The 17257-nt window shown below is 34.0% G+C and overlaps 1 protein-coding gene across 1 annotated transcript; it reads left to right on the top strand.

The window, feature by feature from the left end:
- Positions 1 to 14847: 14847 nt before the first annotated feature.
- On the top strand, positions 14848 to 16534 carry PG997_006691 (uncharacterized protein; the record flags this gene model as incomplete). The annotated part of the gene is made up of 3 exons (XM_066811006.1): positions 14848 to 15180; positions 15241 to 15448; positions 15516 to 16534. 3 exons carry the CDS (start codon positions 14848 to 14850, stop codon positions 16532 to 16534), a joined length of 1560 nt encoding a protein of 519 aa, XP_066669929.1.
- Positions 16535 to 17257: the final 723 nt, after the last annotated feature.

Raw genomic sequence — 17257 nt, 5'->3', positions numbered from 1 at the left:
CGAATAGTATCGCGTCGACTAGTAGGATTCTTTAAAGCTCTTCCGGTTTTTCGGTCTCTTTTATGCGGCCTTAATCGGCGGGAAGTGCTGTTTATTCGTTCGAAAGGAGCGCTATAATTAGATTTATCGATGTACCGCCTGCGAACGTGCTGAAAAGGAAGAAGACCTAAGTCTTACTTTATTTTTTAATAGCTTGCTACGTTATTAGGTTTTCGGCCTTTCGCGAAAGAGTATCGGTAACTAGGTTCTATTTACCGGGCTTATAATAAAGCTAGTAATCGAAGCGAGAAAAAAATTTATTTTATAAAGCTTAACGCGAGTTAAATTTTCGTTTTATAGCGAAATATTATAAGGCTTAATAGTCGGTATAAATATCGAACCGATGTCGGTAAAAAGCTAGCGTTTATTTTTATTTTTATAAGGCGCGTATTATAATTAAAAGCTTTTTATTATAAATTATATAATTATATTCCGCCGGTATTATCGTTTTTAAAAAAAAGTAGCTAGATACTATTCGCCTTAATCGTTCTCTTGTATAAACACTGCCGATACGACCCCGTTAAAAGCATTAGTTTCTATTTTAATAACGCGGTCTTCACGGAAGTATAAAAAGATTAGCGCGCTAGTAATAGCGGCTTTAAGCTCGTCGAAGGAGGATTAGTATTCCTAAGTTTATTTTTAAAGCGGGGACGCGGTTAATTTATATAAAAGCTTCGCGATACGGTTAAATTTATCGATAAATTAACGGTAAAAATTATTAAATTTAAAAAAAACTAAAGTTCTTATATTTATATAAACGGTTTTTAAATAGTTATAGCGGTTATTTTTTCGAGGTCGACCGAGATACCCGTAGTCGAAATAATATAGTTAAGGAATTTAGTTTTAATTACGCCGAACTCGCTTTTCTTAATATTTATTTAGAGGCCTATTTCGCGTAGTTTCTATAAAACTTAACGAATATACTCTTTATAAACCTTTAGGTTTTCGGAAATAATAAAGATATTATTAACGTAGGCGGTATAAAACTTATCGAGGAACGGGAATAAAACTTTATTAATATAACGTTAAAACGTGCTAAGATTATTATAAAGGCCGAAAAGCATTACCCGGTATTTATATTACCCGAAACGCGTTCGGAAAATAGTGAGGTCCTTTAATTATTTATTTATTTTAATCCGATAAAAAGCCTGTTAAATATTTAGTTTAATATATACCTTTACGCGTATAATACGCTTTAATGTTTCCTCGATTAAAGGTAAAAGGTAGCGGTTTTTTTTAATGCGTGCGTTTAATTCCCGGTAATCGATATAAAGTCGGAGACTACCGTTAAGTTTTCGTATAAAAAAAACGAAGGATCCGTATTTAACTTTACTAGGTACGATTTATTTTTTTCGAAGGTTCTCGGTGAGGTATTTTTTTAAAATAATTAGCTAATCGGTGAATATATTATAAAATAAATGCGTTCGTATAAAAGGAACGTCGGGGATTAGCTCGATCTTATAGTCGCTGTCCCGGTGCGGGGGTAGGTAGTCGCTTTTTATTTTCGAAAAGACGTCGTAGAATTTTTCGTAATCTTAAGGCAGTTTTTAAAGAATTTCGTCCCGGGTTACTTCGTTTTTTTATTATAAAAAGTTTTCGATTAGCCGGTTAAAAATAAAAACCGAGAAATAATATTTATCGATAACGTGGTATTTATAATTAACCGGGCGCCGTAAGTTACGAAAATAGGCGTCCCCTAAGATTAAATAAACGTTTAAAGAGAGGGAGATGGACCCGGGCGCTTCGAAAGGTTACGGGGTCGGCTTAGTGGTATAAAGGCCCTTTTAAGTGCCTAATTTATCTTTTATAGCGCCTTTCGCTGGCTCTGCTCTCACGATGTAGCTCCTGTAGTTTTTTTTAGGATTTTAATAGTAGCCACTGTAATCGGTGAAACTTAATTAAGCTCTCGTGTTTTTTATTAACGGTCTCTTCGCTTTATATTATATTATGCTTTTTAATCGAGCTTTTATCGAAAGTTTCGTACGGGTATAGTAATATCGGAATATTAATTCTTTTAATACGATAAGTTCGAAAGGAAATAAAAGCGTTAGCGGCCGTAGTTTAATATTAGCCGATAATAAAAGAGAAACCGTAGCCCGATAATTATTTAAAAATTCTATCGATCGTTTAAATTAACTTTTAAAAAAGGTATATCGTAAAAAGTGCGACCGTATATTTAAAAATTAATCGTAATAAAACTTTAAATTAATTAAATAACTATGTTTTCGAATTTTTCACAGTAACCGGTTTATTATAAACGGTTTAAAAGAGAGATTAAGCTTAAACGAGGCGTACGTAAAACGTTTTATCGGCTAGTAATTATATTTATGCTTTAATATTAATTAATACGTATAGGGAAACAGTAATTTTATCTCTTTTAATTATTATATTAATAATAAAAATATTATTTTCGATTAAGTTCTTAAAAAAAAAGAGTTCGATTATTTTTACCGTTAATTAGTTAATATTAAATATAGGGCCTAAGCGAGAGACTTTATTTAAGCTTCCTTTTTTCCCGATTTTTTTAACGAGCTGTAAAATTTAGTCTACTCGGTAATCGTATTTATATCTATACGATCTTCCGGGTATTAACTAATAAAGTAGCCAGCTTTTTTATAATTATAATAGGTGGACTTAAGAGGGTTTAATATAGTTTTAAGAGCTGGCGATTCGCGTATAGCGGGTGTGGTCGCCCGAGGAGCGTTAGTGGGCGTTCTTACCGAGGCGGTTAAAATCGAGCTAATAAGTTAATAGATTAACGTAATAACCGGGGCGTTTAGTTTAAACGTAATAAGTTCGAGGGAACGCCGGGTTATTACTTTAACGTTTATACGAAAAGATTTAGTCGCCCGGGGTGGAGACTTTTTAGTTATTTTTTTTAACTATTAATACACTTCGGAGTAATATGCGCGGAATCTTTAAAAGTTTAAAAACGAGTCTATATAATAATATAAAATAAAGGTCCGTAGTTAATTAATAAGTTTTCGATTTAGCTTATATTTTTACTTTAAATACGAAACTTTAATTAAACTAATTAACTTAATAAACTTCGCGTAGAATTCGAAAAACTTTATATTAAAGTTTATTTAAAAATTAATTAGCTCGTTTTTAACTATACTTTTATAATCGGGGTTATTAAATAATAATCGTAATAAATCGTATATTTTACGAGAAATAAAGTATATTTACGAGAAGCTCTTATTAAGATAAAGGGTTAATACGGTTATAATAAACCCCGAGATTAATAATATAAACTAAGCGAATTAAGTGCCCTCGTTTAAAAAAAACTACGCATTATATTTTAATTTATAAAACGTAAACGTTTTTTATTTTTTAAAAGTAAAAGAAACTTTATCCGTTAATTAATCCGGATCTCGTAATTTAAAGGTATATCTTAGCGTTACCGCGGTAACGGCTGTTTTATACGAAGATTATTATTAAGGTAAAAGCGAATTAAGTAACTCGAACCCTCGTTTCACGGAGAGTAGTAAAGGGGTAAGTCGAGAGGTAACTAGAGTAATATCGAACTAGCCCTTTAATTAGGCAAGGCGGTTTATTATAAACTTTAATTATTAAAATATTTTAGCGAAGGGGTCGGTAATTTATTACGACCTAACCTACTTATGCGGCCAAGAAACGAAGCACAGGCAGCCACGGAAGTGCGATACCCCGCCAGGAGGACTGGAGACTCCAGGGCAGGGAGAACCGCCATAAGCACTAGCTACAAGTCACGTAACGGATCAGTCGGATCATAAAGGGACAGCCACTGATCCAGGTGAACCAACGGATTAGGGGCTTATTTTAAAATAATAAATAAACCTTTAATTTAAAGCTTAGGAGCTTATTTTAAAATAACGAATAAGTTAATAAATTAACCGTTAATAAAGGAGCGAGGTTAAATATAAAACTAATATTTCTTTATATAGTTTCTTAAATACTTTCGCTTATTTAATAATTAATTTAAGCATTAATTTTTACCTATTAATAAAATATATGCTTTAACGACCTATTATAATATTATAAACTACGCCCTAGTATTTATTTAAAACTTAATTACTTTATTACTTTATTAATAATATAATTTTATTACCCGTTTAAATACTCTCTCGTATTATTAATATAAACCCGCGTACGTTCTACTAGGTTTTTATTAAACCCTTAATAAGTATCGTTATATTTTAATTATTTTTATTTTTACGAGTTATTATTTAAACTTAAAGTAATACTCGATATTATAACACCTTAAACCCTAGCCGGGAGCGCCGTTAATAACCCTACGGGAGGACCCGACGTCCTCGTAATAATCCGACACTTATAGGCATAGCTTAAATAAGTAAAGAATAAAAATACTTAGCTCGTTAAATAGATTACTATTATGCCTATTTTAACCTCCGAATACGGTAGGTTTAAATTTACGCCCCCGTAGATTTATAATAGTAAAGAAAAAAACGTCTAAAGTTTCTTTACGCAGGTTAAGGCCTATTTACGCTTTTACGCCCACGCTATTATTATTAAATAAAACAAGGTCCTCTACGCTGTAAAACTCTTTAAAAAAACGTATTTACATAGTTCGAACTTATTATACGCGACTACTTTAATAACCCCGATGAAAATAATTAAAAAAACGATACTAAAAAACTCTTCCGTAGCTATGCCGGGTTTAAAAAAAATTAAAGGTTATTTTCGAAAACCCCGATAAAATCCGGACTGCAAAGCGAATGTTTATATAGCTTAAATAAAAGGGATCGGCATCCCAGTACGCCGTTAAGTTTAAATAAATCTCTTTTAAAACGGAATAGAACGACGATAACGCCTTAATGACACTCTTTTACGCCGGGCTGCGAAAAGAAGTGAAGGACGAAGTAAGCCGGGAGGATAAACCGGATAACTTCGATAACTACGTCGAAAGGATTATTAAAATTAATAACCGATTATACGAACGATAACTTAAATAACGAGGACACTAAAGATTCCGAGCTAATAATAATAAATTAAAAGCTAATAATAAGCGACTTATTTAACGATAAGCATTAAAAAAAACCTTTTTTAATTATTACAGCGAACTTATAAACCTTAACGTAACTTAGTATAATAAAAACAATAAAAAATAAAACGTTACTTATTATAATTATTAAAAGAAAAGATATTACGTTAAGGACTACCGAAATAAAAAAATATTTAAACCAGTACTCGAAGAACGATATGTTAACGCTATTAAAAAAAACCGGCTATAGTAATTATTAAAGGCAACGAAAAAACGCCACATAATAATCTTTTCTAAATAGCTTATTATAATAATGGCTGCATTATTTACTTAATAAATAAAAAAAGGACCGGATAATTCCTTAAAAAACCACGAAAAAAAAAAAAAAAGTATAAAACTATAGTTATAATACGCCGAACGTATAAAATAAACCTTAACGACCCCGGTTTAAATACTAGCGATACCGAGGAATTAATGAATAACTCGAAACGACTTATTAAAATAATTTTAAATAACCTTATAACCGAATTGCTTAAATACCGGGACCTCGACGTCGATAAATAGATCGCTATTCCCGGAATACCCTGCCTAAAATTTAAAACAGAATAATAATAACTTATTTTAAACGGATTTAATAAGGGAATCCACGTTAACTACGCCGTTGGGGACGACTTTTAAGTTTTGCCCGTTAACGACGTATACTTTACGCTCTTTTTAGATTTTATATATACACGACGAATATATAAAGTATTTCGAGGAAAAACTTATAAACGAATAGTTTCCCCGACGAATTAAGCGAATATTTATTATACGCCTATATTTAAACCACTTAATCGGGAAAGTTAAAACGTTTATATTTAACCCCGAAAGGCCTACTTATTAATAAAAAAAGATCCTAAATAGCTTAAGAAATATTACTTAAAAGGACGGCTATAAAACTAATATAATTAACCTTAGTATATAATATACGTTTATAATAAAGCTACGGTATTATAATAAATATATAGAAATATAACGCCCGAAATATAGCTAGCGATAAGATTAAAGTTACCGGAAATAATCCGTTATAAAACTTATAACGCGCTATTATCGGCTAATAGCGCCTTATAATAGCGATTCTTCTTAATAACGGAAAAAGAAACCATTAAAATCGTAAAACGAACTGATCGCTTATTAATAAATAACGATACTCTGATAATTTAATAGTATTAAAATAATAATACTATTAAACCTATTTGCTAGCTACGATTCGTAGGACTTAAAGGAATTAACCCACGAACTATAAGACGACACCATAAGACGTCGCCACTATTAAATTACACCCTTATGCCCACGCTTATTTTTAATTAATAAACGACTTTACACCGATAAAAGGGTATAAAAGAAAACCTCGGTCGTAAAAAGTAATAATCGGAAATCAAAAGCCGTTAACTATAAAGGGACGATATTAAACGGGATAAAATAAGTCTTTATATTATATAACGAATAATTAAAATATTTACGAGTATATTATATTAATAATAAACATAAAAAAGCTTACGTTAACGCGTTACTCGATAACGGAGCGTAAAGAAATTATATTTTACTAAGAATCGTTAATAGCTTAAAATTAAAATAATAAGAAAAGAACGCCCTATATTAATTTAAAACCGTTAATAAAGGACTTATAACGTACGAAAGTAAAAAAATACGGAAACAAATCGCGAACCTTTTTATTACCATCGGATAATAATATAAATAAATCACGTGTAATATTACGAAAGTATTAAAATACGATATAATTTTAAGGATACCTTAATTACGGGTAAATAATCCTAGAGTTAATTAAAGGACTAGCCGTTTTTAATAAGATATATTAGGAAAAAGCTTAGCCTTTAAGCAGCGTTTATAAAAAGAACCTTTAAGTAAACTAATAACACTTAAAACTTATATTATAATTAAAAAGTTAAAGCTAAACGTTACTATATAAATACCGGATAATTATAAGGAATTCAGCGACTTATTTAATAGAAAACTAAAAATAAAACTATTAAAACATATATAATAAGATCACGAGATACCCTTTAAAAAAGGAAGGAACCTTACTTTATACCGATATATCGATTAAACTAAGAATACGAATAAGCCTTAAAAAACTATTTCGAAAAAACCTCGCTAAAGGATATATACGACTATTTACGTTATTAATAGGATACCCTATACTTTTTATATTAAAAAAAATAAAAACAGGAAATTTAAATAGCGAATATATATTAATTATCGTAAACTTAACGATATTACTATTAAAAACCGATACCTTTTACCTTTAATTAGCGACCTACGAAATAAACTATACCGAGTTAAAATCTTCACGGTTTTAAACCTACCGAATGCCTACGGGCTTATCCGGATTAAGGAAGGAAAAAATGGAAGACTGCCTTTAAAACTAAATACGGGCACTTTAAATATTTTATCATACTTTTTAGCTTAACTAATACTTTAGCCAGCTTTTAAAGTATAATTAATTATATATTATAAAAATACATCGATAAATTCGTTATTGTTTACCTCGACGATATCTTTATTTACTTTAAAAACGAGGAATAATATAAGGAGCACGTAAAATTAATATTTTAAAAACTATAAAACGTTAATTTATTAATTAACCTTAAAAAGAGCGAGTTCTATAAATAATTAATTACTTTTATAGGATATATAGTATCCTTAAGAGAAATTCGAATAAAATCTTTTAAGGTATTAATAATTAAAAAATAGCCTACGTTTATAAACGTTATAAAAGTCTAATCGTTTTTTAAACTAGTTAATTATTATAAAATCTTTATTCTTAGGTTTAGTAAAATAGCGACACCCTTAACGAACTTAACCCGGAAAGACGAACTATTTTAATAGACGAAAACGGAAGAATCGGCCTTTTAAGATTTTAAAAAGAGAATCGCCAGCGAACCAGTGCTTCGTATAGTAGACCTCATTAAATTATTCGAAATTAAAACCGACGCATCGGATTATGCGATTAAAGGATAATTTAATTAACGGAACGATAACGGGAAGCTGCACTTAGTAGTATTTTTTTCGAAAAAGTTAAATAGATTAAAACTTAACTATTAAATTTACGATAAGGAGTTAATAGTTATTATTAAAGCTTTTAAAAAATAGAGGCACTATTTAAGTAAAATAAAAGCACTAATAAAGGTTTATATAAACTATAAAAACCTTATATTATTTACCACTAGTAAAAAATTAAATAAACGATAAGTACGATAAGCGGAGTTCTTATCGAAATTTAACTTTACTATTATCTACCGGAAGGGTAGCGAAAACGGACGAGTTAACGCGCTTAGCCGTCGATTAAACTATTAAGAGAAAGTTTTAGCCGAAACCCGAACTATTTTTATATAAAACTAAAATAATAACTTTATATTATCCCGATAAATTAATACGACTAATAATATAATATACGACGATAAATAAATCGTAAAATTCCGGACGTACTACGAATAAATGAACGCTATATAGCTTACGCTACTAAAAGCCGGCTCGAAAAACGGCCTGGTATACTACCACGGTAAGCTGTATATCTTAAAATAATGCAGGCAAGAGTTTATTAAAGAATTTTACGAATACCCCGTATACGAGCACTAAGGAATTTATAAAACCTAGAAACGAATTATTAAACTATACGACTACGAGAATTTTAAAGACTAAGTTATTAAAATTATAAGAGAATACGACCTTTATAATAAAGCTAAAGCAGCTAGACACTAACCCTACGAAGAACTGCAATTAATCCCGCCACTTAACAGGGCTTAGAGAACTATCGCTTTAAATTAAATTATTAAACTACCACTATTAAAAGAATTATTAATTAAAGTTATATACGATAATATTTTAGTTATTACGAATAAGCTTATAAAATATACTTACTTTTACTATATAAAAAAGCTAGCACCGCCGAGGATTTAACGTATACCTTCCTTAAAATAATCGCTAGCTAACATGGGCTACTAGAAACTATTATTTCGGATAAAAATAAGCTACTTATATCTAAGTTTTAAAAGTTACTTATAGCATAACTCGGTATTAAATATAAATTATCCACAGCCTATTATTCGTAAACAAACGGCTAGACCGAACGAATAAACTAAATATTAAAACAGTATCTCTAATACTACGTTAACTACGAATAAAATAACTAAGTACGACTACTATTAATAATATAATTTATATATAATAATATAAATAACAAAATAACACGCATATCACTATTTAAAGTAAATTATAGGTTCGACCTTAATATTATAAAAAAACCCCTAGAAAAAGAGTTAGCACCGATAGCGACTATTTAAGTCGAAAAACTAAAAAAACTATAAGCATCGCTACAGGAAAATTTTACCTTTCTCTAAAAACGAATAAAGGAACACGCCGATAAAATAAAATTAAAAGGATTAACTTTTAAAAAAAGGAGAAAAAGTTTACCTTTTACGATAAAATATTAAAACTAAGCGACTAAGCGAAAAACTAGACTTTAAAAAGATTAGACTATTTAAAATCGTAAAAGTTATTTTAAAAACTAATTATCGACTATCGTTACTAAAAACTATAAGAATACACCCTGTATTTTATATTTTTTTATTCGAACCAGTATTAAAAAATATTAAACTTAAAACGCGGCTAAAAATCGAAACAGATTAGCACGAGTACGAAATCGAAAGGATACTCGATAAAAAGCGAGCAGGACATAAATAAAAATACCTCGTTTAATAAAAAAATTACTTACTTAAAAAAAACACTTAAAAACCTAAAAAATATTTAAAAAACGCCTCCGAAAAGCTTTAAGAATTTAAAAAAGCGAAAAATTAATATCGGTATTAAACCAGTTAATAATATTAAAAGTATTATAAAAATAAACGTCGACTACCGCGTTCGCTTTAATACGCTCCGAAGCTTTTAATTCGTCGAGAAAACGAAGACCACGCGTAGCTATTTCCAACCCGCGAAACACTAAAAACTCCCGCTGGACACGAATCCGTTTTAAGCGAAAAAAAGTCTTTTAAGCGTCTCGGTAAGCTTTTTTTTAAGCTTTATTAACTTAATAAAAAAAATCGCTAGCCTCCCGCTCGGCAGTACGAAAACGCTTCGATTTATTCACGATTCGGGAAACCGCCGAGACCGATATTTCCGAACTATCGTAAAATAAACCTAAACGAACGTATTCACGACAGCGCGAGGCACTCTCTATTATTTTATACGTTTATTTATACGATAAATATAAGGAATACGGCATAATTTTAATATTAAATTCGTCGATAAGCGTAATAAGGTTATAACGTTATTCTGTTTTTTTCGATTTAAAACGAAAAAATTTCTTAATACGACTAAATATAATAAGTATATATTATAAGAAAACTATAATAAAGAAAAAAAAGAGAAAAAACTTATAAAAAATAATAGAAAAGGATACCTATAAAACCTGGCGTTTTAAGAATAAAGGCCTAAAAAAAGAAGGGATAGTGTTACGACTTGATCTATTTATGCGGCTAAAAAACGAAGCATAGGCAGCCACGGAAGTGCGATACCCCCGCTAGGAGGACTAAAAACTTTAAAGCAGGGAGAATCGCTATAAATATTAATTATAAATTACGTAATAAATTAATCGGATTATAAAGGGATAGCCACTAATCTAGGTGAACTAACGGATTAGGGGCTTATTTTAAAATAATAAATAAACCTTTAATTTAAGGTTTAAAAGCTTATTTTAAAATAACGAATAAACTAATAAGCTAACCGTTAATAAGGGAACGAGGTTAAATATAAGACGAATATTCCTTTATATAGTTTCTTAAATACTCTCGCTTACTTAGTAATTAATCTAAGTATTAATTTTTATTTATTAATAAAATATATATTTTAACGACTTATTATAATACTATAAGCTACGCTTTAACACTTATTTAAAATTTAATTACTTTATTACTCTATCGATAGTATAATTTTATTACCCGTTTAAATACTCTCTCGCATTACTAATATAAACCCGCGTATGTTCTACTAGGTTTCTATTAGACCCCTAATAGGTATCGTTATATAATTGTAATAGGCAGCTCTAGTGCCTTTTTTTAAAGGCGGAAGCCTCTACGGCCCTATAAAAGTTAAAACTATAAGCTTTAGCTCTAAATCGTTTTAATGCGGCACCCCGGGTTTTAACTCGAGCGCCGGAGGGAATTTTAAAGGGAGTAGCCGCTAGTGCGGCATAAATCGTGCGGTTATCGGAAAAACTATCGTTTTCCGGGAAAAGAGTATTCGTCGCTATATTTATAAATAAGCGGAGAAAAAGAGGACGCGAAATAATAACGTATTTAAAAAAAGTAAAAAGTAATTAAGCTTAAAAAATAAAGCCACCTCGGTTTTAAGTAATTTTTATTATTATATTACGACGAGTATTAATATAGATTAAAATATAGTTACAGCGATAAATATATATATCTATTAACGAAAATAATAGAGATAAAAAAAAAAAAAAAAGCTATTTACAGTAAGGACGAAGGCCGCACTTATATAAGGTCCCCGGACGGGGTTCGTGTGACTTAGGGATAGCCGTTGGTCTGTCGCTAGCTAGTGTAAGGCCTAAGCTTCGTGCTTAGCCGTTACACGTCGCGTAGTAGTAAACCACGTTATCTTTTTCGTATATTCGCGCATTATAACCTGTTTCGCCGCAGACACCGCAACGCCTTCCACCGGTCGCCCTCCGTTTCGACAAACCCTTATTTTACCCTTTATTAGTCACTGGACGCTTCTTTATTACCTTTTCGTTCTATATTTTTTAAGACTTTTTAATAATAAAGGCTCTTTTAAGCTAAACTCGCGATTTTTTAACTCTTCGGCGCTTTAAAAAGGTTAAATTAGCCTTTATTAAAGTACGTATTCGATTACGTATAAAAATTATTTTATAAATTATTTTATTTAGTTATACTTTTCGTTATTTAGTTTATAATATTTAAAATTAACGTTAAAAAGTTTTTTTAATAAGTAAAAACCCTGCTTTTAATAAACGTAAAATGTTTAATCGTTTATTAAAAGTTAAACGGCGTTTAAAGATTATAAGTGTTAACTATCCCCGAATATAACGAGATAAATATAAGCGTTCGAAAACGTATACTTAACTTATTAATTACTTCGTTTAAATAGTAAAGTATTAAATTAAATACGTTAAATTTAAATTTAATATTACTTTTCGTAAAATTAATAAAATACACGGTTTTAAAAGCGATAAAAAACTTTAGCTTTATAATATAGTTTATTAACGCTTTAATAAATAGCTCGATTTCTTTCGAATACGCGCGCTTTAACGGCGAATAAAATGTTATATTTAATAATTAAAATAAGTAAAATAAATAAAGAGGTATACTAAGCGTAATAATGTGGTTATTTTTATAATATATTTCGAACTGCGTCGAAATATAGCTTTTATAGCCGTTAAAAATTAAAAAGCGATAGCGACCCTTCGTTCGCGACTTAGTATACTTATCGAAATGCTTAATTTAATCTAGGCCTGTCTTATTATTAGTTTAGCCGTTAAAAGTCGGTTTAATTACTTAATCGCCCGGTAAATCGTATTCGCGAGCTTAATTCGTAAAGTAATATTAGTTTTAAATAATTAAAAACGGCGAGATATATTAATTTTTTAAATTAATATATTTAATAGCCGTCGATTATTTTCGATTACTAGGTTAAACCGACTTCGCTTTTTTATATCGATCGGCGCGTATTACGACGAGTATTAACCCGATTATATTTATTATAAAGCCGGTCTCGTTAAAATTAAAAATGTTTTTATCGAGGATACCGTATTTCGTTTTAATAATTACGACTAGTTTAAACTAGCCGGAAATAATACCTTAACTTTTATAAAAGCTTTTTAATAATCGTATCGACGATTTATTTAAGTTTTAAAGTCCGGGTTACGATTAATAAAGCGCTTAACTTAGTGCTTACCGACGCGGTCGCCGCCGCGCGACTTCGAGAGGAGATTAATTATATCTTTTACACTAGCGATTTTAAGGGGCATCCCCCGGGTATCTAAGTCGATTATATACTTAAAAGGTATTTCCTTTTTAATTAAATTTAATTTACGATATATATATCGAATATCGCGTTAAGGTTAAAAGCTGTAAATTCGGTGGCGTAAAGTCGTTTTAAGGATATTATAAAGCTTTATAATAACCCGTTAATTAATTTTATTCGGTTCGTTACGCGTCGCTTAGATTATTAAAAGATTTTATCTTTTTAATATTAAATAAGTATTATAATTAAAAAGTTATTACGTATCGAAGTTTAAAAAGGAAAATTTAAAATAAACGTACGCTATTAAATAATATACGCTATTAAATAATAAATCACGTTACTCGATCTTAAGTTATTTATTTTTATTAGTTTACGTTAATATAAGTTAAAAAGTAAAAGAATAAAAACAGTTAAAAAAACTATGGGTGACTTATGGGTTACCCGTGGGTTCTTAGCAAGAACCCACGGGTATCTAAAACCTAATCGTACTGAAGATCACGGCGATATAAGGGACTCGCGGTAACGATGCCGTATGCATAGCGAAGTTCGACGAGAAGGCCAGGGTGGATCAGTAGCAGGCGTGAAATGGGAGGGTTACTATCACCACGAATCCGACAACTTGCCACTGCACTTGATGGCCCCTCCAGATGGCGAAGGCCTCGCAAACTCAGGTCTCGTTTCTTGCGTGGTAGCTAAGAGAGGCGACGATCATGGCTTCCTGGGTCCGTGTATAGGGCTTTTCCAAATTGCTGAGCAGTACAGAAGTGCGAAGGAGCCTTAGAACCTCTTTGCCGCAAAGCATGTCGAAAGCTCCTGGGATCTAGGTTTGGCTAAGGCGTGGCGTTTTGAATGCTCAAGGCGACCCTGCCCGCAGACGATAGAGACGCCATGCACAATCTACGTCAAGTCCCCGACGACCAGTAACTGATTTCCCGAGCGGTGTGCGCGACGTTTTATATCTAAATGCGTTAACTCGGATCTAAGGTTTATTATCGACATTGCAAGCCACGAGATTATCGGGCTCGCGGCGAGTACGAAAATTCACCACCAGAGAGCTCGCAAGGAGTGCGCGAACTGGCCAATATTGTCACGATTGCAAAACCGAGGAAAGCTTACGGTTACAGTGATGATGGAAGTGTTGTGTTATACTTCGAGACTTGCAAACGCCCAGACGGAATCTCCGCGCTCTTGGGAGTTGCGGCCATATTTGGGGAGTAATGTCTTCAGGCGGACTGTCTCAAAGAGTTTGTAATGTTAAATTGACCAATTTCTTTCTTGGCCTCAACGTATAAAAAGAAGGCCGAGGGCTTGCGTCTCCGAACAGACCCTGTTGAGTGATGATCTTTTGTAGCAGTGGTTGGTGAGTTCGGGTTGGGGTCATTGTACCCCTAAAATCAATCAGTTTGACAGCTTGGCTGCATCTGACTTCACCAATAACATCACTCATTTTACCGACACCCGATCACTGTTACACTGATGACACCATCTCTGCACCGCTTCGTCTCCCCCTTGCTGGTTTATCTTATCATCGGTGCTTGGGGCCATCGGAATGCCCGAACCCATGATTACGCACCTTTTCTACGTTATTTATAGGGATATCTCACTCCTATGCCCCTTATGAATATAGTTGGTCATCACATCGTCTTCTTAGTCTTCTATACGTAGCATGCCCCAACTCTAGGACCGCCTTTTAGCATTCGACTTCTTGTCTCATTTCTAGGCATCTGAAATACATAGAGAAACAGAGCGATGCAAATACATCAACAATGAATGACCCCATCATGAGCCACAACATGGATTTTAAGGAGAAATATGTTGGCGGGCCTGGAGTCACCACAAACTCCGATGGCGACGCCAATCATACAGATGTCGCGGCCCAGTACGCCAACCACTTCGCCAGCAGCGACGAGACATATTCACAAAGGGAGGAATGGCGGCTACGCTGGAAGCTCGACATGCGCCTCGTGCCCCTGTTGTGGTTCAACGTGACCTTGGGTTCCATGGACAAAGTGACAACCTCGACTGCGGCCCTGTACAATTTCCGCCAAGACACAGGGCTCGATGGGGACAAGTACAGCTGGGTTGGGAGTGCTTTTTACGTATGCTCCGCCCCTATTTTGCCGTACCCAATTTCAAGAGGCCGAAGCTAACCTGATCAGTTCGGATACTTGGTTTGGTGTCTGCCGAGCGGGTCTATGCTTCAGAAGTTTCCCCTGGCCAAGGTGCTCTGCGTGGTACAGCTTCTCTGGGGTTGCCTACTCATCGGCACGGGGTTTGCGAACAACTTCGCCGGCTTGATCACCTTGCGCGTGCTGTTGGGGGCCTTGGAGGCGCCCATCGTACCTGGCAATTTCCTAATCCTTGGTAGTGCGTATTATTCTTTTCTTACTCTTGACTCGCCCTTGTATCGAAGACCTTGCTGCAAACCTCTGAGTGGTGACTACAGTGTGGTACACGCGCGCCGAGCAACCCCTGCGTACCGGTTTGATGTACACCGGCCTCTCCGTCTGCTTCACCGGCCCCATTGGCTGGGGCATCGGGTTCCTCCGGGAAGACCACCAGTGGCGCGCCATGTTCTGGATCACGGGCGCCATCACCATCGCCTGGGCCGTCGTTATCGGCCTCTTCTTGCCCGACAACCCCGTACGGGCCAAGTTCGTGCAGCCGCGGGAGAAGGCCGTGGCGATCGAGCGGCTGCGGGCGGACCAAACGGGCATCGAGAACAAGACGTTCAACAAGGCGCAGATGCTCGAGGCGTTTACCGACCCCAAGACCTGGCTCATGTGTCTCTTTCACCTCACCATCAGCATCCCCAACGGCGGCCTGACCAACTTCGCGCCCCTCGTTATTAAGGGGCTGGGCTACCCGTCGCAGCGGTCCACACTGCTCATGATGCCGACTGGGGTCGTGCAGACCGTGGCCTCCTACCTGTGCAACGGCGGCGTGTTCCTGTGCCTGAAGTACATCCCCGGGTACCAGACCCGCGTCGCGTGGGTCCTGCTCGGCATTTGCGTCGGCCTGGTCTCGACCACCTTCCTGCACACAATGGCCGTGGACGACTACAACGAGCGGCTGGCGGCGCTGTACATGGCCTATTTCTACTTTGGACTCTACGTCGTCTCGCTCGGGATCAACACGGCCAACACGGCGGGCCACACCAAGAAAGTCACGACCAACGCCCTTGTCTTCGTCTCGTACTGCGTCTCCAACATCGTGGCGCCCCAGTTCTTCCTCTCGAGCCAGGCGCCCGTTTACCCGCTCGGCATCGCGGTGATTTTGGGCAGTTATGTCCTCTCGGCCGTTTTCATCGTCTTGTACGCGGCGTACTGCATTTGCGAGAACCGGAGGAGAGACCGGGTGGATGATGCAGCCACTGAATCAGGGACTCATAGGGATACGGACTTTAAGGACCTTACGGATAAAGAGAATGTGCATTTCCGTTATGTTTGGTAGGATGTCGTTTTTTAGTGTTTGCAACGGGTCGCCTATTAGTTCTGCACTTTTTTTCTTAAATATTATTCGTACGTTTAGAATTCCTTAGCGTTATAAATATTTTAGCGTGTATTATAATTATTTTATAAATACTACGTTAATTTAACGTTTAAACTTAAAATATTAAACCTTAAAATTAATAATAACGTGGTTTATTACTACGCGACGTATATTACTTAGCGACGTATTTTTTTTACTTTTTAACTTTTTTATATAAATTAATTTAATTATAACGCTTAAAATTAATTAAAACTACTTGTTATCCGATTTTTCGCTTAATTTTATATCCTTTTTATATGTTCGCGTATTATAACCTGTTTCGCCGCAAATATTACAGCGCCTTTCACCGGTCGCCCTCCGTTTCGACGAACCCTTATTTTTATTTTTATCGGGCGCTAAACGCTTCCCTTTTACCTTCTCGTCTTATAGCTACTAAAATTCTTTAATAGTAAAGGCTCTTTTAAGCTAAACTCGCGATTTTTTAGCTCTTCGGCGTTTAAAAAGTATTAAATTAGCCTTCTTTAATATATATATTTTATCGCGTATAAGGATTATTTTATAAGCTATTTTAATTATACCCTTCGCTATTTAATTTACCGTATTTAAAATCGGCGTCGGAAAGTTTCTTTAATAGGTAAACACCCTTTTTTTAATATAAATAAAGTGTTTAATTATTTATTAAAG

This window comes from Apiospora hydei (genome assembly GCF_038363865.1).
Source record: "Apiospora hydei strain CBS 114990 chromosome Unknown utg000005l_segment0_segment0, whole genome shotgun sequence".
NCBI lineage: Eukaryota > Fungi > Ascomycota > Sordariomycetes > Amphisphaeriales > Apiosporaceae > Apiospora > Apiospora hydei.
The sequence above is the reverse complement of the archived record's forward strand: the minus strand, read 5'-3'. Positions and strand labels throughout refer to the sequence as shown.